Source organism: Neoarthrinium moseri, assembly GCF_022829205.1.
Source record: "Neoarthrinium moseri strain CBS 164.80 chromosome Unknown scaffold26_Wmoseri_CBS_16480, whole genome shotgun sequence".
In the NCBI taxonomy this organism is placed as follows: Eukaryota; Fungi; Ascomycota; class Sordariomycetes; order Amphisphaeriales; family Apiosporaceae; genus Neoarthrinium; species Neoarthrinium moseri.
Window position 1 is genome coordinate 57,764 of NW_026055140.1, and position 22,056 is coordinate 79,819.

The window sequence follows — 22,056 nt, forward strand, 5'->3', positions numbered from 1 at the left end:
GTAGTAGTATCAATTATTAGTCAAAAATATTAAATGTTTGGCCAAGATTCAGAAAACATAAGAAGGCGTTTACGCCTGTCCATCTGTGGCAACTGCTAAAAAGCAGAAAAATATGTAGCCGAGATTTCTGAGAATGACAGTGACATGTGGAAAGCTGTTCTTTCATAAAAGACGTTGAGCGGATACATTGAGCTTTGCTTTCCAGTGCTCCTGTTGATTGTGCCCTGATGCTAGACCTGCGACAAGGAACGACTAGGGTGCTGGGAGAAATCGCATAGTGTGGTGTATACTATCTGAATTGTTTCTATAGCAGACACAATCATAATCAATGGCACTCGACGAGATGAAAACATTGCGGAAATTGCTGGATATCAATCGTATTTCCGCATCAGTAAGCCCCGTGGTACGATGTTGAGGTCATCACGTAAGTACAGTATTTCCTCGTATTGGCAATTACCATACAAGGTCTCGATGATGGGAAGTTGTGCCACATAATACTTCTGGATGTCACTGGGCAGTATGTTGGATTGAGAATTCAATCAATTACCCTGGCCCAGTTAGAGTTAAGCCAATCATGCGTCTTCCAATTCACGACGCATGACTCAAGCCGTTGGTCGTCTTGGTTGACGAGTACAAACGTCTAAAGTGCATCTGCCAAGCCTGTTGGACTGTACCTAGATAGTGCTAGCTCGAATGGGCACGGGAAGCATGGGATACGCAGCTGTGATCAGGATGGAGCTTATCCAAAGTGACGACCGGAAAAGCTCAAACATTGACAAGAAATGGGGAAACGGCCATGATGTAACTTGTAAATTCCCAGAAATAGTCCAATCGAGACCATGGCGCCAGAAACGCCCTTGTCGGCCCACTGCCGTTATCTCTTCTCCGCGGTGCCACGATACCAGGGCGCCAAGGGGTTGGGGGTATCGCCCCTGATTGGTCAACTGCCCTCTATCTGCCACCCCTTATCAGGATCAGCTTTGTCAGTTGAACGACCCTTCGACCAGACACCAGAACCGTGGAAATGCAGGATGCAGCAAGCGATTGTCCACAGCGTGCTGTGAAGGGTCCGCTATGGGAGCCCAGCCAACTCCCCGATGCTCCCCCAGATAAGTCCGAAGGCTAGCCGTTGCAGCCAATGGGCTCGTCCCGTTCCTGGCTGTAAGTCAGGCTTGATTCCCGTACAATCATTGGTAGCTGCCCTAGGGCCTGTGAGTCCGGAGATGCTATTCTCTGGCCTTGAGCTGAGATCCAGACATGTAAGTCGGTACGAAAAGACGGCGCGCGAACGACCAGCCAGGAGAATGCGTCTTTTCTGCTGTTTTTCTTCCCATCTTCACATCTTGATTGTCTTGCATTCGCTCGTGATACCCAGATCTTCGATTTCTTCTTCAAGGTTACCTATCGCGGTGTCGCGTGGTCTATTACTTATGACTGCATGAGCCGTATGAGCTGGATTCGTGTGACGTAGACGGCCTGCCCTCCTTGTGCCTCACACTCCGCAATGGCGGTCGGTTCCAGAAAGAAGCTGGTGGTTGTCGGCCTGGGCATGGTTGGCATTGCCTTCATGTGAGTCGAAATTTAGCCTTCATTCGAATGCCTGCCACTGACAATCCCCAGAGAAAAGGTTCTGAAACTCGATGCAAGGAGTCGGGAGTATGACATAGTGGTTATCGGCGAGGAGCCGCATCTGGCCTACAACCGTGTCGGCCTCACGAGCTTTTTCGACCACCGCAAAGTAGAGAACCTATACCTGAACCCGCAAGACTGGGTAAGCAACTTTTCAAATCATATTGTTATACCAGACTCGTACACTAATTCAGGCTCGCAGTATGCTTCCCATGCACCAGAGAGCAAACTTGGATACCACGTGAACACACTGGTCACCAAGATTGACTCCGAAAACAAGAACGTGGCGTGCTCCAATGGCGACATAATCTCCTACGATATCTTGGTACTGGCCACGGGATCGGATGCCGTCCTGCCCAGGCATACGCCCGGCCACGATGCCAAAGGTGTATTTGTCTACCGGACGATAGACGACCTGGAAAAGTTGATCGCATATGGCGAAACTCAAAAAGGCACAGTTGGTGCTGTAGTGGGCGGCGGCCTCCTGGGCCTCGAAGCGGCAAAAGCCATGATGGACCTGCAGTGCTTCGACAAGATTAAGCTAATCGAGCGGAATCGTTGGGTTCTCAGCAGGCAACTCGATCAGGATGCCGGCGGACTCGTCGTTGAAAAGGTCACGGATTTGGGCGTCGACATCCTGCTGAGCAAACGTGTCGGCAAGATAATCACGGACGAGAACAACTCCGTAGCGGGAGTGGTATTCGAAGATGGGGAACAGATGGACTGCACAACTATCTGCTTTGCCATAGGAGTCCGGCCGCGGGATAGCCTGGCCAGGAGCGCCGGCATCAAGTGCGCTGACCGCGGAGGCGGCATCATCGTTAACGATGACCTCAGCACCAACATTCCAGACATCTATGCTATTGGAGAGTGTGCAAGCTGGAAGAATCAGACATTTGGTCTCATCGCCCCCGGTGTTGAGATGGCCGACGTTCTCTCCTTCAACCTCACACAGGCCAAGTTGCACAAGCCAAGAGTTTTCAAGCGACCGGATCTGAGCACAAAACTCAAGCTCCTGGGTGTCGATGTGGCCAGCTTTGGCGACTTCTTCGCTGATCGTGACGGACCAAGCTCCCTGCCGGTACGAGCTGCCAGGAAGAAGACCGACGAACAGAGCGCTGTCCAGGCCGTTGTCAACGGTCTCCCGCCACCGGCGGTCAAAGCACTCACTTACAAGGACCCCTTTCAGGCAGTTTACAAGAAGTATCTCTTTACGCCTGATGGAAAGTACCTGCTGGGCGGCATGATGATCGGCGATACCAGCGACTACATCAAGCTGGTCCCCCTGGTGAAGAACCAGAAGGAACTGGAAGTCCCGCCCGCGCAGCTCATCCTGGGAGCCAAGAAAGATGGCGACGACGATGGTGCCGACCTCGACGACGACACCCAGATCTGCTCCTGCCACAACGTCACCAAGGGCGACGTGGTCAACACGGTCAAGGACGGGACGTGCAAGACGCTGGGCGACATCAAGGCGTGCACCAAGGCCGGCACGGGCTGCGGCGGCTGCATGCCGCTCGTGACGACCATCTTCAACAAGACCATGACGGACATGGGCGCCGAGGTGACCAACTACCTGTGCTCGCACTTCAGCTACTCGCGGGCGGACCTGTACAACATCATCATGGTGAAGCGGCTGCGGACGCTGGGCGAGGTGATGCGCGAGGCGGGCAACGACGGGGGCTCGGACGGGTGCGAGGCGTGCAAGCCGGCCGTGGCCAGCATCCTGGCGTCGCTGTGGAACCGGCACGTGCTGTCGCGGGACACGCACGGCCTGCAGGACACCAACGACCGGTTCCTGGGCAACATCCAGCGCAACGGCACCTTCTCGGTGGTGCCGCGCGTGTCGGCCGGCGAGATCACCCCGGACAAGCTCATCGTCATCGGCGAGGTCGCCCGCGACTACAACCTCTACACCAAGATCACCGGCGGCCAGCGCATCGACATGTTCGGCGCCCGCAAGCAGGACCTGCTGGCCATCTGGACCCGGCTCGTCGACGCCGGCATGGAGAGCGGCCACGCCTACGCCAAGTCGCTGCGCACCGTCAAGAGCTGCGTCGGCACCACCTGGTGCCGGTACGGCATTGGCGACAGTGTAGGCATGGCCGTGCGTCTGGAGGAGCGCTACAAGAGCATCCGTAGCCCGCACAAGATCAAGGGAGGTGTCAGTGGTTGTGTCCGAGAGTGTGCCGAGGCGCAAAACAAGGAGTAAGCTTACCCCCTTTTTCACCCCATTCCCCCCTGTTTTCCTACTTCTGGTCATAGAGCCAGGCACAACATATACAGACGGACAGACGGACAGAAGCTAACACCGCACCCCCTCTCTCAGCTTCGGGCTCATCGCCACGGAAAAGGGGTTCAACATCTTCGTCGGCGGCAACGGCGGCGCCAATCCGCGGCACGCCGAGCTGCTGGCCAAGGATGTGCCGCCGGCCGAGGTGGTGCCGATCCTGGACCGGTACCTGATGTTCTACATGCGGACGGCGGACAAGCTGCAGCGGACGGCGCGCTGGCTCGAGGCGCTGCCGGGCGGGCTGGCGTACCTGCAGGACGTGGTGCTGCGCGACCGGCTGGGGCTCGCGGCCAGCCTCGAGGCGCAGATGCAGGAGCTGGTCGACTCCTTCTTCGACGAGTGGGCCGAGGCGGTGCGCGACCCGGCCGTGGCGGCGCGGTTCCGGCAGTTCGCCAACACGGACGAGGGCGTCGACACGGTCGAGGTCGAGCAGGACCGCGGCCAGACGCGCCCCGTCTACTGGGCCAAGGAGCCCGCGGCGGCCGACTTCAAGGGCCTGCGCCAGCGCTGGTCGTCGACGGCCTGGCAGCCCGTCATCGAGGCGTCGTACTTTGCCGGCGCCGACGACACGCCCAACGGCATCTCGGCCAACATCAAGCGCGGCGACACGCAGCTCGCCGTCTGGCGCGTCCGCGGCAAGTACTACGCCACGCAGCAGATGTGTCCGCACAAGCGGGCTTTTGTGCTGAGCGACGGGTTGATCGGGCAAGACGTGCCGTCCAACGCGCCGCCGTCTCCGCCACCGTCACCAACACCGTCGTCGTCGTCTGCTCCGGGCGAGGGCACCCCCGCGGCCGCCGCCACGGCCACCAAGGAGCCGTGCGGCGACGCCAAGAGCCCGTGGGTGTCGTGCCCGTATCACAAGCGCAACTTCGACCTGACGTCGGGGGCGTGCAGCAACGACGGGGAGCTGAGCATCGCGACGTTCGAGGTCGAGGAGCGGCCGGGCGACGACGGCATGGTGTACGTCAAGCTGCCGCCGGTGGAGGAGCTGGACCGCGAGCTGGGCACGGCGCGGTGGATGGTCAAGAAGGGCGAGGCGGGCGAGGCGCCGTTCGCCGAGCTCGACCGCAAGATCGACTTCCGCGGCCACCGGGCCAAGAAGCCCGGCGTCCGGCCCATGGGCGACCTGGCCATGCGCAAGCCCGTCCAGGCCATGGCTGCTGCGGCTGGCGCTGGGGGTTGCGGTGGGGGCCCGGCGATGGATTGGTGAGTTGCTGGCAGCGGGAGCAGCCGTTATTGAGATGAAGAAAGATATTTACGTCACGGTGTTCTCAATGTGAAGCGCATGGCGTATAGGTTGGTTGGAAACAAGACGTAGTATTCAAGAAGGAGATACGGCGCATAGGAAGACCATGTAGTAGATATTACGGAATAGTACTTATTTGGCAATACTTTGAACACGATCAACAGGACCTCCCGTGCTTGACTCTATTCTTGTACTTTGGACGTCTTTTCTCGCAAGATGCAGCAAACTATGTGATAAATTCCGAGATGAGTCCAATGGCATTGGGGTTGCTGTAAACGGGTTGGGTTTCCTTGACGACACAATAAGCGCAATTTGATCATGGTCACTTGTCACGGTAAGAGGTCAAATCGTACAAACAGCCATGATTGGTACAAGAAAGTCAATTCTCTTGTCACTATTACTAGCGATGAATAAAGTCTCCTCCCTTTTTAGTTCTTAGTGGCGTAACTCGACACCAAAAAGACGTATATCTAACAAGCACCTCAAAAAAAGGGCCTTCAGTCATGACTAGCCTGAGTAGAGACAGACACTGCGTAGAAGGTCGAGGCGAAGAAAGAGGATCAGGGGAAATTAGTTTTGGGGGAGACAAGAATGTACGAGGGGGGTATCTAGGCCAGGCTGAGGCTGGATAGACCGTCAAAGTCGAGCTCAGCTTTTGCAGCATCCTCGACGTGCATCAGAGGCTGATGAGAGGCTGTCTACTCCTCCTCAAGAGGGACCTCCTCCTCGTACTCCTCCTCCTCCTCATCGACACCAGCATCCTGGTACTGCTGGTACTCACTGACCAAGTCGTTCATATTGGACTCAGCCTCAGTGAACTCCATCTCGTCCATACCCTCACCAGTGTACCAATGCAAGAAAGCCTTGCGACGGAACATGGCAGTGAACTGCTCACCGACACGCTTGAAGAGCTCCTGGATGGCGGTCGAGTTACCAACGAAGGTAGACGACATCTTGAGGCCGCGGGGAGGAATGGAGCAGAGAGCGGTCTGCACGTTGTTGGGGATCCACTCGACGAAGTAGGACGAGTTCTTGCTCTGGACGTTGCGCATCTGGTCCTCGACCTCCTTCATGGAGACCTTACCACGGCTGTAGAAGAGAGGGTTTGTTAGCACGTTGGCACCTCCCAGAGAGTTCTGGAGATGGCGGAGAGAAAAAGAAACTCACAAGATGGCAGAGCAGGTCAGGTAGCGACCGTTGCGGAAGTCAGAGGCAGCCATCATGTTCTTGGGGTCGAACATCTGCTGGGTCAACTCGGGAACGGTGACGGCACGGAAGGTGTGCGAGCCGCGGGCGGTCAGGGGGGCGAAGCCGACCATGAAGAAGTGGAGACGAGGGAAGGGAACCATGTTGACGGCCAACTTGCGCAGGTCAGAGTTGAGCTGGCCGGGGAAACGCAGGCAGGTGGTGATGCCCGACATGACGGCCGAGACGAGGTGGTTCAGGTCACCGTACGAGGGGTTGGACAGCTTGAGGGTGCGCATGCAGATGTCGTAGAGGGCCTCGTTGTCAATGCAGAAGGTCTCGTCCGAGTTCTCGACCAGCTGGTGGACGGACAGGGTTGCGTTGTAGGGCTCGACGACGGTGTCCGAGACCTTGGGGGAGGGGACGACGGAGAAGGTGGCCATCATGCGGTCGGGGAACTCCTCGCGGATCTTGGAGATCAACAAGGTACCCATACCGGCACCGGTACCACCACCGAGCGAGTGGGTGATCTGGAAGCCCTGGAGGCAGTCGCAGGCCTCGGCCTCGCGGCGGACGACGTCGAGGACCTGGTCGACGAGCTCGGCACCCTCAGTGTAGTGACCCTTGGCCCAGTTGTTGCCAGCACCGGACTGGCCGAAGACGAAGTTGTCGGGGCGGAAGAGCTGGCCGAAGGGACCGGCACGGACGGCGTCCATGGTACCGGGCTCGAGATCGACGAGGACGGCACGGGGAACGTACTTGTTGCCCGAGGCCTCGTTGAAGTAGACGCTCATGCGCTCAAGCTGGAGCTCGGAGGTGCCATTGTAGCTGCAGACAGTAGACGGTCAGTGTGCTGTACTCCTGAGATGGGGGAGAAGGGATGGGAGATGTGTACGTACACACCGTTGCTGTCGAGACCGTGCTCGCCAGAGATGTTTTGCCTGTAGTAAAAGATGATTGTCAGTGGTTTTGTTTCCCCAGATTCCCTTTTTATATACAGCCCAGGCCGAAACAGCGCGTCGTCTCGTCCGTCGCGGGAGTCTCGACGTCGCTGATGTCGTCGGGCTCGGCAGCGGCCGGGGATTCGTGGGTTGAGGCACATACCAGAAGGCGGCACCGATTTGGTTACCCTAGATATTATGTGTGAGCCCCCGCTTTTTGTCCGACGAGCAGACGTGGGAGTCGGGAGTTACTTACGCATTGACCGGTCTGGAGGTGAACCTGCAGAGATGGAAAAAGACACGGTTAGCCATGGTCCTCGCCCAGTTGAAGCGGTCCGCGATGTCTGTGTTTGTTGCGTGCCCTCCTCGCGAGAGCTGCGCGGATGGGTGGTGGGGCAGGAAATCAGGGGCCCATTTGAGTTCGGACGCGTCCAGGGGTAGTAAATAGAGGGGAGTCGGGGGGCGGCGGCGGACAACTCACAATCTCACGCATCTTGACGGGTTTGGTGGTTCGGTGTCTGGCTGATGCGGTGCTGGGTGTTTGCGTGGGAGTGCTCGGCCTGCGCAAGCAACGAAGGGAGGACGGACGAGGTGCAGGGTGGTGTGGATGGGGAGTGAAGCGGTAGTGTTTTGGGCGGGAGGGTGGAAAGATGGAGTCTTTTGAGGTTCGGGCTTGGGGGTTGTTGATGGATTTTCGGCCTGGCGGTGAACGAGATTGTGATGGGGATGGGGGATGGGGCCAGGCAATTGGCTGCCAGTTGCGCTTCCCTTGGCCGTCTCCCGGGTGGCCCCAGTGCCAGCCTGCCAGCTTGCCAGCTTGCCAGCCAAGGGGGGGGGGGATGGCACCCGCTGCTTGGTGACTGGTCCCCTGGAAGCGCAGACAGCTTAGCACTTTTAGTTGCTCCCACAGGGGGGCCCCCCTCACACCATTGAGCCGCTAATCCGCTCGTGGCAGCCGTGGGGCGAGCGTTCCCCTCTGCGGCCACGGCGCCCTTGGCCCGCCTAGGACTAGCGCACCCTTGCCCAAAGGCAGCCGCGAATCGTTCCTGTACGGTACCTGTGCCTGTCCTATCACCGCGTTATGGTTAACTTGGGAGATGGATGGATGCTGTGACCGGGCGGCACTTGTCCGTCGGTCTGTCCAGCAATCCAAGAAGAGAGCCGGCACTGCTATCACGTACAGAACTGACCCTTCTTGCCTCCAGCCAATCAGTCCCGGCTCTCCTATAGCATTGACTGCTTAAGCACATTCTTCCAAGGCCAGCACAGAACGTGAAACAAGCTTTTGGCCATGATCGCACGGCATCCCGGCCATGCCACGCTCCTTGAGAAGATCTGCACAGACCAGCTGTCAAACGATGCATGGACTGAGCAAGGGAGACCTGTCCTGCCTGATCCTCCATCGACCACAGCTTTGACCTGGCATGGACTGAGATGGGATGATCACGCTTGTGTCGAGGTTCATCACATATACACACCATCCATTATAGAGATATACGGGAGTGCGCTCATGTTCCAAATCGCGCTTGAGCTAGTGTGCCATCATGGCTATAATACTCCCGATAAAGCCAAGCTGAGCACGAGTTAATGATACATAGCGTCTTCGTAGTCAATCGAATTCATGATACACCGAGTCTCTGATTGTTACATGAACGGAATGACTTATATGCAAAGACCTATGCCTCCCAGCACCTTGCTACCTCGGATTAATCTGCCGCAAAGACCATCATCTACTTCGCGGGCCCGATACACGGCGTTGATGGTTTCCCCAGTCTATCAAGTCCCATTCCTCTCGATGCTAGATGCAGCTGCTCTACGAAGATTCCACCTTAACATCCCCTTCACCTTCCCTTTTCCTTTCCCCTCCGACCGCCTTCTCGTCCTCGTCCACGTTATCGGGCACCCAGATAGCGAAGCCATCGCCCTCCTTGCGCATACCCTCGGTAGGGATGATCTTGAGCACCTTCTGGAAGTACTTGTCGCGGACGACGAGCTGGGGGCGGATCCAGGCTCCTCCCGAAACCAAGGGCAGGAGCCGGTACGTGACGGTGCGGCGGGCGACGGGCAGCACGTTGAGCGTCGTGGCCTTGGCGCCCGAGAAGGCGAAGCCGCCCTCCGAGGGCTCCATGGCCAGGCCGAACGTCAGGAAGTGGTTGGACGGGTTCTCGATCGTGATGTCGAGCAGGATCAGCGGCGGGCCGGCACCGGCGCCGGCGCTGGACGACGACGACACCGTGCTGGGGATCTTGGACGACGACGGGCTCGACGTCCGGCTGTACGACACGCTGGCCAGGACGCGCGGCTCGGTCACGGTGACGTAGAAGGGGTCGAGGAGGAAGGTGGTCGAGTTGGGGGTCGCGGTGGCAGGGCGGTCGCCAGAGGCCCGTTGCCACTTGATGGTGAACGCCAGGTCGGCCGTTGACGGGGCGCGGTCGTCCAGGCTGAGTTTCTGCGCGACCAGATCGAAGCGCGCTTCCTCCATGGTCCTTGGCGCCATGGTCAACCCGTCCGCGGGCAGCGTTTGGTTCTTGGACACGGTGCAGCGGGCGGCTCCTTGGGTCTCCAACACCTTGACGTCGAGATCCAGCACTCGGATGTCCTCGGTCGCGAAGGAACCGAATTTCGTGACAAGACACCATTTCTGAGCCAGGCCCATCGGTTGCGAGGGGACTTCGTGCTCCCCCTCCTCGGTGACGGCTTGGATTCCCTCGGGGTCAAAGATACTCGGCCACGGCTCTCTGTGCAGTCGCGGCACCAGATCGTAGCTCGCCTCGAAGGGGTTGACAATGTTGATCTGGAATGCCACAATCTGTACAATCGGCGTGGCCGGGTCCGAAACCAGGTTGTACCATGCCTTTATGGTGAGGTCGTAGGCCGTGGGTCGGTTGATTGGATCGATAATGACCGTGGCCTTTGTAGACTTGGAGGTTCCGATGGTGCCAGCGTCAAGCCCATTCAGCTTCGCCTCCTCGCCTTCTCCCGTGCTGGCTTGGCTGTCGCCATCTTCGACTTGGGCCTTGAATGCTGGGACATCCTGTCCGTAGAGGTGAACATCAAGTTTAGTCTGTGCGTCGACATCCTCTTCATTGGCGATGTCGACCACTATGTGTATCGGCTCTCCTGCATAGTACTGTTTGAGCACATTGATGAACTTGACTTCCATCTTTGGCGGCCGCGGTAGGACCTTGATGTTCTGAGCGTTGATCTTTGTAACTTTCACTCTTCCAGTGGTAGTATACCAAAGCCCAATAGCATTGTCTTCTCGCAACTTCATGCTGTAGGCAAGCTGGAACGTTTCCGGTGCCACGATTACGGTGACCTCGGAGGCTTGAGCCTCGCCGGCTTCCCTCAGGGGTACATCGACTTGGAAGACTCGAGTCTGGCCCGGATATAGCGTCAGGTTGTCCTCGCCTTGCAATATCACCGAAGGGGTCGACCGATTGCCAGACTCAGACTCTGCATCGGAGTCTTGCGCCTCAGACTCGACCTCCTCGAGGCCCACAGAAGTCACCATAATCTTTCTGGAGCCAGCCTCTCGGCCACTGTTGGGTACATGCTTGAGGTGTAATGTACGTACACTCCCTTCAAAGCCCACCTGGATGCTCTTCAAGACGACTGGGGGACTTTTGGGGAACGCATTCGACTTGATGACGAGCTGAGCGGGGCAAGTTTGACCTGCTCTCCCTTCGTCATGCTTAAATACGAAGGAAGAGGTAAGAAACGAGGTGATATTCTCATCTCTGATGGTGATTTCGGGGCGTTGGTCGACCTTGACGTTGTCCAGGGACTTCGTGAGATCGTAGTGCCAGTTAGGTTGCTGGGAATAGCCTGCGTGTTGTCAGTATTCTTGGCCGAGTTCGAGTGACACATGAGAGGTACTCACGACTATTCAGCAGTTCCCAATCGAGAGCAACCACGAGATCGGCTTGGTCGGCTTCAACCGCGGCTCTCCGCAAAATCCAACTGAGAGACTCGGTCGCGTCCAACCACCCCTCTTTGCGAAAGTACATATCTCGCCACAGAGGCGTCAACAGCTCCAAGAGCTGCTTCCATTGCTTTAGTAGCTCCAGCTCCTTTGCCGCGTCGAGAGCGACGTCGGCAGCCAAGCGCACTTGCTGCCGCTTGTGGAATTCCGTGCGGGCAGAGTTAAGGTACGTAAGGATCTGGCGACCATGGTTCGTTCCCTCGCCATCTAGAGGATACTCCTCGTAGGGTTCGGGGCACATGTAGGTATCAAACGAGTTGTACGCCTTTGCGGCGGATTTTGACACTTCGGATACATCGGGCGCTCTCCGGGAGTCCTCCGGGATCAAATGAGCCAGTTTCCTCCGATCGAGGGCGTGCTGCGCGGCGGTTCGGTACCAGTACCCTGGGTGGTGGAGGAGCTCCCAAGGTTGCAATCGCTCGGCCGAAAGGGCTTTCTCTGGCGGACGGAAGAGGGACTGTGAGGTAGGCGCCAGCTCCGGATACTCGACCTTTTCGATCAAGTTCGCCATGGTCTGAGCCCAGCGTGCTTCCCAAGCCTGCCAGCCGTAGTTCTGGGTCCCGCGGCCTCTCCGGTCCAAGAAGTCAGACGTTCTCGCCCGATGCGCCTGCCACCTGCGCACCGCAGCGGTGCTCTGCCCGGTCCAAAGGAGGCATCGCAGTATGCGAATCGCCAGCGTGTCGGCCACAAGTCGGCCGTGGTTGAATCTAGGACTCCAGCTAGGAACGGTCTCCAGGACGTCTTGGCCAAACAACGATTCGTATGCCTGCTCGTACGAGCGCAATGCCACGTCCATCTCCTGGCGGAACTCGGCAAAGACGCCGGCCTTGAAATCGTAGCGAACATTCCAGCCCTGAAGAGACAAGGTGTGGGAGGTGCCGCTTGTGGGAGGAATTGTCGGCTGTGGCGCAATCCCACGCCCTTTCTTCTTGCGAGACCGGCGGCCAAGCTCACGATAGTATTCGGAAGCCTGCACGAAGACGGCGCTCAAGATGCTGTCGACAGCGGTCTCCAGCTCTGTCTCGGACCGCCGGGTGGGCAGGACGAACAAGGACGTCTTGGGGTCTAGCCCGGTGCCCCATCGTATGTTTTCGAGCCTCTCCTGAAAAGCGCCCATAGAATCTGGCGCCTGGTCGCTCATGATAACGGCGACCAGACGACACTTGTAGCCGGAGCGGCTGATGGCATTCTTGAGGGCGTTGATATCCGTCTTTAGCTGGTTGTCGTGCAGTGTGGCCAAGGTCGGATCGGACGTGAGACTGTAGAAGCAGAGGCAGATGCTCGGGATCAGCTCCTGGTGCTTCGACAGCCATCTTGTATCTATCAGACCATCTGGATATAAGGTCGAGCCGGGGCTCAGGGGCGAGAAGGGCGAGTGTAAAACAGGGGGCGACAGCGGGGCTTCGAAGTCCTCTGGCAAGCGCGCACGTCTCGGAGGGAGGAGGAAATCCTGAGTTGCTTCTTGTTAGCAGACTGGTCCTGGCCACGGCGCACTGGGTTGGGTGGAGGTTTGCGGGCACATACCCTCCCGATGGTCTTGATCTTGAACCTGTGCTTCTTGTCGCCCTCCTGGGGGTTCCACGGCAGGTCGGTCGCATCTGCCTCCTGTATGCAGCGCAGAATGGTCTTGGCCTCACGGCTGTCGAGGGGCGGCAGCTCTGAGCGGATCAGGATGCTCTGCTCCTTCAGGTCCGGGTCGGTGAGCAGCGGCTTCGTGGGCCCGGAGGTGAGGCCGGAGACGACCAGCAACGGGAGGTTGTGGTCCAGGCTGCCGGCCGGGTATTCGTCCATGGCTATGTGCTATGCGCTATAGCCAAGTCTACCTTATGTCCAGACACGGGGCGCTTTGCAAGCCATGGATGGGGAGGTGTGCAAGTCTCGAGATTCTACCGGATACAGCCTTGGCTAGGTAGCTATCAGCGGCCAGTCTGAACCTGGGTGCGAGCCGGGCGTAGAGAATGGCAGTGTGAGTGCGTGAAAGCTCGCTCACTCCTTGTCAACTCAGGCAGGGCGCAAACGAGGTTGGGTCATGCCCGACTGCATGTCTTATTCTGCGAGCACTGGGAGAGCGGAGAGGAGGCTCTCGAATTGCAACTCCTGGTGAGTTGTACTTACAGCTGCGGTCCGGTCTGCATCGGCATGGAGACTGCGCTGGCTGCAAGGCTCGCTGCAATGGATCTGAGGTCACGATAGGTGTCCCGGTATTGAGGCACGTAGTTACATCCAATGGTCGCCAGTACACACCAGCGTAGCAGCCAGGTCAGCTTGTGTCCCGCCGTCGGGTGTCCCGCGTGCCAGGGCCTAACTGTAGCACATAACTAACCCCCCAGCTCCCCGTAGGTCTTGGAGAGTGGCCCTGGGTGGCCCTGAGTGGCTTCCAGTGACCTCACACTGAACACGTCCCAAACCACAGCCACCAGCCACAACCTCCAGCTTGCAGGCTGAACGCGGCCTCGGCACTCCGTTTCTGGTTCAGGTCCCCAGTGGGCTGACGATGGCTGAATCAGCTGCGCGAAACCGGCGCGCCAGAGGGCCTTGGTTCTGATTGCAGGCGTGGCATGGGGGGCGCCGGCGCCCTTCAGCTGCCAAAGGTGGGTTCGGGGGAGCTCGAGGGCCCGGTCTGGCACCTGGCAGCAACACCGTCGAGCCCGCGCTGTCGCTGTGGGCACAACGTTACAGGGGGACATGGCCATACAGGTGATTGATTGGGGTCTTTGGGGTCAGGTTCCGCTGATAGTCGGCCAAGCGCGGGACCCCAGCGACGAGCACCAGCGCTTTGGAGAGAGTACAGTAGGTACTTTGGCACTCTCTAAGAGCGAGGTCCCGAGTTGCAGCGCCAGCCTTGTCTTGATCCCACCCCCCCAGTTGCCAGCCCAATTACGCAGCCAAAGTCTTCTCTCCCTCCCAGTATGTTCTCATAGGCGTCGCAGCACCTTCTCCGGTCCTCGACAGAGCTCCTTTGCCATTCTCGTCTTTCCAGAAGCCCTCTGCGGCCCGTCGCCTGCGAGGATCCCTCCCCTCCCGCCTGAGCAGATCTGCCCTTCCACCTCCAGCCGCCTCTGTGCCTCGACCGCCCACGGCCGACTGAACTTTGCGACCGAAACACGGCCACCACCCGCCCCTCGACAGGAACCGCCCAACTACTTCTACGACGCCCTCTACGGCATCCCTCGAGGGTTTCGCCCGTTGTGCAGACCTGGTCCACTCGGTGGGCACGATCGCTACCCTGTTTTCACCCACCGGCCCTGACACCTTCTCCCCGTGACAGCCCACGGCGCCAGCCGCCTCGCCGCCAGCATGACGTCTCAACAGGCCCTCTTCGCCGACACAATAATAGCCATGAAGAAGGCTATGAAGCGAAGAGCATACGGTGCGCACCCCAACCTCCCATCGCCAGCTCAAGCTCGCCCCGTCACTAACGATTTTGCCGCCTTCGCTACAGAGTCTGAAGATTCCGAAGACGACATAGACTACCATGGCAACCGCGGCCAGAAGCTCAAAAAGCGAGCCCGATTCGCTCGCGAAGGGCAATTGGCGCCACCCTCGGGCCCAGAGGTCTACAAAGAGGCAAGTTTAATCCGTGGCGACGGGCTGTGCATTCAACCTAGACACGCTGGGCTAACGTCGCCTTGAACAGTTCGTCAACCACGCCGGGTATACACGGGCCATCATAAGTCGGAACCCGCCGCTCGTCGACGACGAAGGTTACGAACCCGAGAGCGACGACGAAGACTACGAACAGCGCATGCAAGAGATTGCCGAAACCGCTGCCGAGTTCAATCCATACGCAAGCCTGCGACTCGAAAGTGCGTAGCTATGCCTCTGGGGAAACACTCTCGCCAAGATGCCAACTGCTGACCCTGCTCGTCTATAGATATCCTCGCGCCGCTGTCGTCCGTAACCGAGATCCCATCCCATCCCACCCTGTCCAGGGCGTACACCTCCAAGACCCTGTCCGACCTTACCAAGCAAGCTCGGGAGATCCTCCACAAGGAAAACGCCGCGCTGTGGAAGGTCAAGCATCTACACACCAAGCTTGTCGGCGACCATGTGTGGGTGCCATGTTCGCTCATGGAGACCCCTCATGATCTCGACTTGTACCAAGAAAACCACGCGACGAATGGATTGGGCCAGCGCTCTGTCAACTCCGACGCCACCATGCTCCTCTTGGAACGCGCGGCCGCCGCCAGCAGCACAAACGGTCAGCCGTCAGTCAACGGAGAAGCACCGACGGCGAAGGAGGCGCAAGAAGACGCAGCCGATGGCGACACCTCCATGGTGGACGCCGACGTCACCATTGACGAGGACACTGCGGCCGACGATGAGTCGAGTTCAAAAACAGGCCAGACCAAAGAGAGAGGAGAGAAAACGGGAAATGACCAGCGGGCCAGTAAATCATCCAAGGAAGCTGCGCCAGACGGTCAGGCGACGGCCGACGGCGGCTCGCAAAAGCAAGAGAAGCACGCCACTAATGGCATCTCGAAGACGGCTGAGCAGAACGGTGATTTGAGCACGTCACATGGACTGCAGGCTGCAACGAACGGCAGCGAGGTGAACCTACCTGGAAGTGGGCCCATGTCAACGGCTTCGGTCGACCCGCTGGATGAGATGTTCATCCACCCGATATTCCTGGCACCGAGGTCGTCTCAGCCCAATCGCGATCTCGGGCTTCCCGAGGGCGAAGCGGAGGATCTGCGGCGGCTGCTCCAGCTGTACGTGCAAAAACAGGAGGAAGTGTGCCGGGGCGCCAAGCGGCTGAACGAGGGATTACTGCGGGCAGACCGTCTCCGGAAGACGGTCTTCCAGTGGTCCAAGTTTGAAGCGCACGTCGGCCCGAACCGAGACATGTCGGACGGCGAGGACTGGTACGACAAGGAAGAATGGGGCCTCGACGAGGACCTCAAGAAGGGCCAGGACGAGGAGGAGGAAGACACGACGCAGACGGCCAAGAAGACGAGGGCGAGGAGGTGAGAGGTGACGAGTGGCCCTTGTCGCACGTCCTCGGAACGACTGGAATGAAATTGGTGTTTGGGAGCATATATGTATGTGCATTTTGGCGTATCGGCGACCGAAAATACCCGGGCCTCTCTCTGTTTGTAGACCCCCCAGCATGGATGAATTCGAAGAAACATGATCCTTTCTGCAGCTGATGGCAGCTCCCGGCGCGCCGGTGCAATGGCATCTACCTACTCCTCGCCCGCTTGGGCGTTTCTCGTCTGCCCTCGGTGGTTTGTATGACTTGTGAGGGGCTCATGGTACCCGGATTCTCGCCAGGCGCCGGGCGAATCCGTCCGAGACACAGCATGTCCCGTGTAGCTGGCGCATCTGTACGTACAGCCGGGCCATTGCTGCATCGGGAATTTCTTCCATGGGTCTGGCGTGTGCCATTTGGAATGCTCGTCCCGTGGCAGGAGAAAGGACATTTGTGGTCGGCCTGAGCCAATCGGGAAACGCAAGCGAGCAGGAGGGGTCTAACTTACGGCAGCATGACGCTATTGGAGACTTCCGGGGCGGGAGCTCTCCTCGCTCCACATCCAGCCGAGTTCCAGTTATTTTACTTGTCAACTCCGCGAGCTGTCTCTGCCCGCGGGAAAGCGAAGCTCTCACCAACCCTCGACCTCGTTGATTTCCCTGCGTTGCCAGACAGACAGACTACGTAGATTCGCCCGGTCCCAGTACATACAGGACACACAGCTTCACCATGGCCCCTCTAGCGTTCGAGCCCAGCAAGCTGGTCGACCTGGACCAGACTAGCTTGTACAGTACGCATATTGTCCATCTCTCTCTGCTCGACCGAGCTCGACCTGAAGGCTCCTTGGACCCTGGATTTACTAACAGACACCTGCAGTCTCGGCCGCCGCGATTGCCTTCAACCCTCTCTTCTGGAAGTAAGCTATACCTGGTCCCCGATGTGCCCCATATGTGGGGGTCCGTCGTAGCGCATACGTTGTGCAAGCGTCTGGTACCCACGGGCAGAACAGCTGTCCGCGTAGACGGCCCGGGGAGAGCAAATACTCACTGACACGCGCTCTCCAGCATCGTCGCCCGCCGCGAGTACCGCACCAAGTTCCTGACCCGCCTCTTCGGCGGCCGTGCCCAGAATGCGTGCTACTTCCTCGCCGCGACCATCTTCTCGCTGGGCCTGGTGCGCGACGGGCTGTACGAGCGCGCCCTGCGCCACCAGCCCTCGTACCCGCTGCTCGAGAGCCCGGAGGCCAAGTACCTGGCCTACGGCCTGATCGCCTCGGGCAACGTCCTGGTGCTCTCGTCGACCTGGGCGCTCGGCATCACCGGCACCTTCCTCGGCGACTACTTCGGCATCCTCATGGACCACATCGTCACCGGCTTCCCCTTCAACGTCACCGACGCCCCCATGTACTGGGGCTCCACCTGCAGCTTCCTGGGCACCGCCATCCTGTACGGCAAGCCGGCCGGCCTCGTGCTGACGGCCTGGGTCTGGCTCGTCTACAAGATCGCGCTGGCGTACGAGAACCCGTTCACGGCCGAGATCTATGCGAAGAGGGACCGCGCGAGGAAGGCTGGCAAGAAGAGCCGTTAAAGAGCTCGAGGGGGCAGGAGAAATGTGTCCAAACCCAAGTAGTGCAGAGCAGACGTGCCGCGATGCCGGAGGTCTCTTGGGGTGAAGATGCAGTTGCAGTGTGATTCTCTCCCCCCCTGCACACTAAGAACGGGCACAAAGCGTTGGAGGGCGGAGGCGGTGTGCTCAACGGACATCCATTGGCGCGGCGTTCTACGGTGTTGGCATTTGCAAATACGATTCTTGGAGGGCTTGGGCCAAGTGCTTGGCTGGGCTTTTTTATGGTTGATTCTATGGAGGCTGACGATAGCCGACTACTCGGTGCACCAGTAGTCTGGACAATGGTGCAGCGGATGTGTGCAGTTCCGGCTCCTCGATAGGCAGTGAGCAGTCCGGATGGCGGAATAAAAAGAAATAGGAAAAATAATGAGATACAAGTTCAACACTTGACGATGCGGTGTCTACTTGGCGACGAAGTTAGTGGCTAGTGACGAGATTGTATGCGTCCATGCGTCGGTATGGATATACTCTGCGAGAACTGTATGCAGACAAATTTGTGAAAGTACCAAAGTGGCTGCCGCACTCAGTCTTGGTGATGGTGAACTATTTGTCAAAAAAGGAAGCAAGTCTGATCCAACGTCAGAGACTGCCATCAAGCACTAGACCTAAGGCACATAGAGATTTGTATCTCCCAAAGATCTGCAAGGAAGCATCCATAACTCTATCTTACGATCTGCGCTGGGGCGCGAGGGCAGCGTCGCGGAGAGGACCTCACCATGCCCTACAGAGGGCAATATTATAATAACCAGCAACGGCAATGAGAGCAGCATTCCCTCGGCCAAAGAGCACAGGGACGAAGACATCCCGCCGCGGGCGAGCGCTAGCATGCCGTCATGCGCCGGGAGAAACCGTCACGATCGGCAGCGCGCGGGGGGGAGGAGAGGGATGCATACCCCAACGCCTCAGCCCTGGCACCGCCTCCCCCAGTTCGTCCTCCCCAGTCAGCCAGTCAAGTGCCTTGGGGTGCACGACCTTGAGGGGCGGTAACTTGCATGGCACATGGCGCCCTGTGTTCCATCCCGGAATCCTGGGGCAAGGCACCCGATGGGGCCCTTCTGGGTGCCGTAAGCTAGTTCATCTAAACTGTTATTAGTCCAACGGCCCCGGCCTGCAAATTCCAGCGACCTGGAAGAATAAGACTCGCTGGTTAGTCCCCCAACGCACTTCTACCTGGAGCCTATAGAGAGGGTCAGGAAAAGGGTTTTTGTTTGACTGGATGCGAATTGGCGAGTCGTTGGTACCTCAGAAGACTGTCACTAGAATTCTGACTAGAACTGGATCCGTTTCCACCTAGAGCTTTCCCCTGGACCTGGGGGTGGATTCCTTCCAGACTAGGAGCGAGTGGGATCACGAGACCACGTACCATCATCCTCGAAGGACTGGCTTTCTACATACCTTCACCTGCGACCTGTTAGACTGCAAAGGCATTGTTCTTGTGTTAGAGCTTCTTTGTGCTCCGGAGCCACATTTCGATACCACCATCACTTGTGATTGGGAACCTTGAGACAGGAATTATTAGACAACCGCAGAACCACAGCACCACACACGCAACATCTGCAGCCGGCCCCCCTGTCACGGCACTTGGGAAGAAACGGGGTCTTATACACAGGTCTATATTACATTCGGGGCGGCACAATTGTCCATCACAGCCCAGCATGAACCAGACATCCCGGACCGACGAGCCGTACGAGGGCGACGACGGCTTCAACCAGAGCCCCAACGCCCTGTCCAACGACCTGGCCACGAACCAGGACCTGAACGGCATCGCCAACGCGCGCACCCGCCGGCCCTCGGCGGACGACTGGGTCCTCGACGGCTCCGGTCAGGCCATTGCAGAGCTTGATCCGCCCACGCCGGAGCCCGACCGCCGCCCCGGCGCCGGGGGCGCGCGAAACCTGGCCGACGCCGCGCACGGTGGTGGTGCGCCGGCCGGCCAGTCATCCGGGGTGCTGGGGACGACAACGGCTGCGGCTACGGCAGCGGCCAAGTCCTCGGCCCGGGTGTTCCGCGACGACCTCCGGCAGAGCAGCAGCTCGCCCGGCGCGGTGCCCTCGGCGGCGCCGTCCCGGGATGGGGGGAGTCACCTTGCTAGGCTCAAGCGGGTTGTCCTGACTTTTGGGAAATTCGTTGGGCCCGGATTCTTGGTGTCGGTGGCTTACAGTAAGTTTTCTCAGCACCCGGTCTGATGGGGACAAGTTCGACCACGTCTGGGAAAATGCCATGGTAGTGCGTTGCAGAGTGCTGACGAATTGTGCTGCATCTAGTCGACCCTGGAAACTACGCCACTGATATTGCGGCTGGTGCCTCGTATCAGTTTCGGCTGCTGTTCGTGGTTCTCATGAGCAACCTGTTCGCCATCCTACTGCAGAGCCTGTCGATCAAGCTGGGGACCGTTACGGGACTCAACCTGGCGGAGGCTAACCGGGCGTTCTTGCCCAGATGGCTGAACTACTTCCTGTACGGTATGGCAGAGATTGCCATTATTGCTACCGATATCGCCGAGGTTCGTCCATGACATATTTCTCTTGTTTCTATGCGAATTTGAGGTTACTAACAGAGACTAGGTCATTGGTACGGCTATAGCTCTGAATCTTCTCATCCCGCAGCTACCCCTGGTGGCGGGATGTGCCATTTCCATCCTGGATGTCATGCTTCTTCTGCTATTTTACCGTCCGCAGGGCTCCATGAAGGCGCTTCGCTCTTTCGAGTTCTTCGTCATGCTCCTTGTAATCGCTGTGGTGGTCTGTTTCTGTATCGAGTTGTCGCATATCGAAAATACCACCGTCGGCCAGGTGTTCAAGGGATACCTGCCGAACGACGCAGTCATTCAGGGGGAGGGCTTGTACCAGGCCTGCGGTATTCTAGGCGCCACTGTGATGCCGCACTCCCTCTACCTCGGATCCGGCCTGCCGCAACGCCGCCTTCTGGACTATGACGAGCGAAATGGCCTTCTTCCCGAGGAGACACCAACAGGTGGTGCAAGTCTCAGCGACGGCAAGGCGGGCGACAAGATCTTCTATGTCCCATCCATGAAGGCCATCAAGCACTGCCTGAAGTACTCGTACGCCGAGCTAGCCATCTCGCTCTTCACCTTCGCGCTCTTCGTCAACAGCGCCATCCTCATCGTCGCCGGCGCCTCCCTGTACGAGAACACCGAGGCCCTCGACGCCGACATCTTCGGCATCCACGCCCTGCTAACCTCGAGCCTGGGCACTGCGGCTGGCACCGTTTTCGCGCTGGCGCTGCTGTTCTCAGGCGTGTCGGCTGGCATCGTGTGCACCATCTCGGGCCAGATGGTCTGCGAGGGCGCGCTCAAGTGGCGCATGCAGCCCTGGCTGCGACGCCTGATCACGCGCAGCATCAGCATCACTCCCTCTATCATCATCGCCGGCGCCGCCGGTCGCGAAAAGTTGAGCGCCGCGCTCAACGGCAGCCAGGTCGCCCTGAGCATCGTGCTACCCTTCGTCAGCGCCCCGCTCATCTACTACACCTGCCTGGACAAGTTCATGACCGTCCAGCCCGGCCTCGCCCGGTTCTACCAGGAGGGCAGCACCGACGACTCCTTCTGCGTGCCGGGCGGGCAGGTCGCTGCTGCCGGGGACGGCAATGACGAGGCGCGCGCCGAGGGCGGCGTGGCGGCGGCGCTGCCGTTCGTCCGCATGGGCAACGACTGGTGGGTCTGCGCCCTCGCCATCTTGATCTGGCTGGTCATTGCCATCATGAACGTGGCAAACCTGGTCCTATTAGGCCTGGGCAAATAGAGGTGATGGCAGGTAGTAACGGAGCGGGAGGGTCGAGGAATTCAACATCCTTTTGCACCTATGAGGAGAGTGAGCGAACGTGGTGAAGGTTTCTGAAAGGACTATAGCTTCAACAGCCATAACTGGTATATCCAGAATAAGGGTGATTTCATATTGTCTTGTTGGATCGGAAAGACGTTGGACTTCCGTAGACTTATTTCTTCAGCTTGAAACATCGATGTTCAACAACTGCTTTAACTTTTGATTCAGTGCAATATGAGTTTATACTCGTCGCTAACATGCAGGAAGCCACAAATTCCCAAACGCCTATAAACACCCAGCTGAATCCCCACGAGAAAGGAAACACACAGCCTCATAAACTCTAGCAATGCTGGAGCCCGTCGTGCAACAAGCAAATAGCCCAGTACTTCATACC

At 58.4% G+C, this 22,056-nt stretch overlaps 6 protein-coding genes across 6 annotated transcripts; 4 read left to right on the forward strand and 2 right to left on the reverse strand.

The window, feature by feature from the left end:
* Positions 1 to 1,504: 1,504 nt before the first annotated feature.
* JN550_006999 (uncharacterized protein) lies at positions 1,505 to 5,135 on the forward strand (the record flags this gene model as incomplete). Its single annotated transcript, XM_049318801.1, has 4 exons — positions 1,505 to 1,569; positions 1,621 to 1,771; positions 1,832 to 3,837; positions 3,959 to 5,135. 4 exons carry the CDS (start codon positions 1,505 to 1,507, stop codon positions 5,133 to 5,135), a joined length of 3,399 nt encoding a protein of 1,132 aa, XP_049170894.1.
* Positions 5,136 to 5,869: 734 nt separating this feature from the next.
* On the reverse strand, positions 5,870 to 7,790 carry JN550_007000 (beta-tubulin; the record flags this gene model as incomplete). The annotated part of the gene is made up of 6 exons (XM_049318802.1): positions 5,870 to 6,260; positions 6,339 to 7,184; positions 7,256 to 7,297; positions 7,461 to 7,486; positions 7,554 to 7,577; positions 7,779 to 7,790. 6 exons carry the CDS (start codon positions 7,788 to 7,790, stop codon positions 5,870 to 5,872), a joined length of 1,341 nt encoding a protein of 446 aa, XP_049170895.1.
* Positions 7,791 to 9,110: 1,320 nt separating this feature from the next.
* Positions 9,111 to 13,073, reverse strand: JN550_007001 (uncharacterized protein; the record flags this gene model as incomplete). The annotated part of the gene is made up of 3 exons (XM_049318803.1): positions 9,111 to 11,125; positions 11,181 to 12,732; positions 12,807 to 13,073. The coding sequence occupies 3 exons, from the start codon at positions 13,071 to 13,073 to the stop codon at positions 9,111 to 9,113; spliced, it is 3,834 nt and encodes a 1,277-aa protein (XP_049170896.1).
* Positions 13,074 to 13,967: 894 nt separating this feature from the next.
* JN550_007002 (uncharacterized protein) lies at positions 13,968 to 16,253 on the forward strand (the record flags this gene model as incomplete). Its single annotated transcript, XM_049318804.1, has 4 exons — positions 13,968 to 14,490; positions 14,551 to 14,837; positions 14,920 to 15,088; positions 15,157 to 16,253. The coding sequence occupies 4 exons, from the start codon at positions 13,968 to 13,970 to the stop codon at positions 16,251 to 16,253; spliced, it is 2,076 nt and encodes a 691-aa protein (XP_049170897.1).
* Positions 16,254 to 16,983: 730 nt separating this feature from the next.
* JN550_007003 (uncharacterized protein) lies at positions 16,984 to 17,841 on the forward strand (the record flags this gene model as incomplete). Its single annotated transcript, XM_049318806.1, has 3 exons — positions 16,984 to 17,044; positions 17,131 to 17,170; positions 17,319 to 17,841. 3 exons carry the CDS (start codon positions 16,984 to 16,986, stop codon positions 17,839 to 17,841), a joined length of 624 nt encoding a protein of 207 aa, XP_049170898.1.
* Positions 17,842 to 19,535: 1,694 nt separating this feature from the next.
* Positions 19,536 to 21,641, forward strand: JN550_007004 (uncharacterized protein; the record flags this gene model as incomplete). The annotated part of the gene is made up of 3 exons (XM_049318807.1): positions 19,536 to 20,040; positions 20,145 to 20,383; positions 20,445 to 21,641. 3 exons carry the CDS (start codon positions 19,536 to 19,538, stop codon positions 21,639 to 21,641), a joined length of 1,941 nt encoding a protein of 646 aa, XP_049170899.1.
* Positions 21,642 to 22,056: the final 415 nt, after the last annotated feature.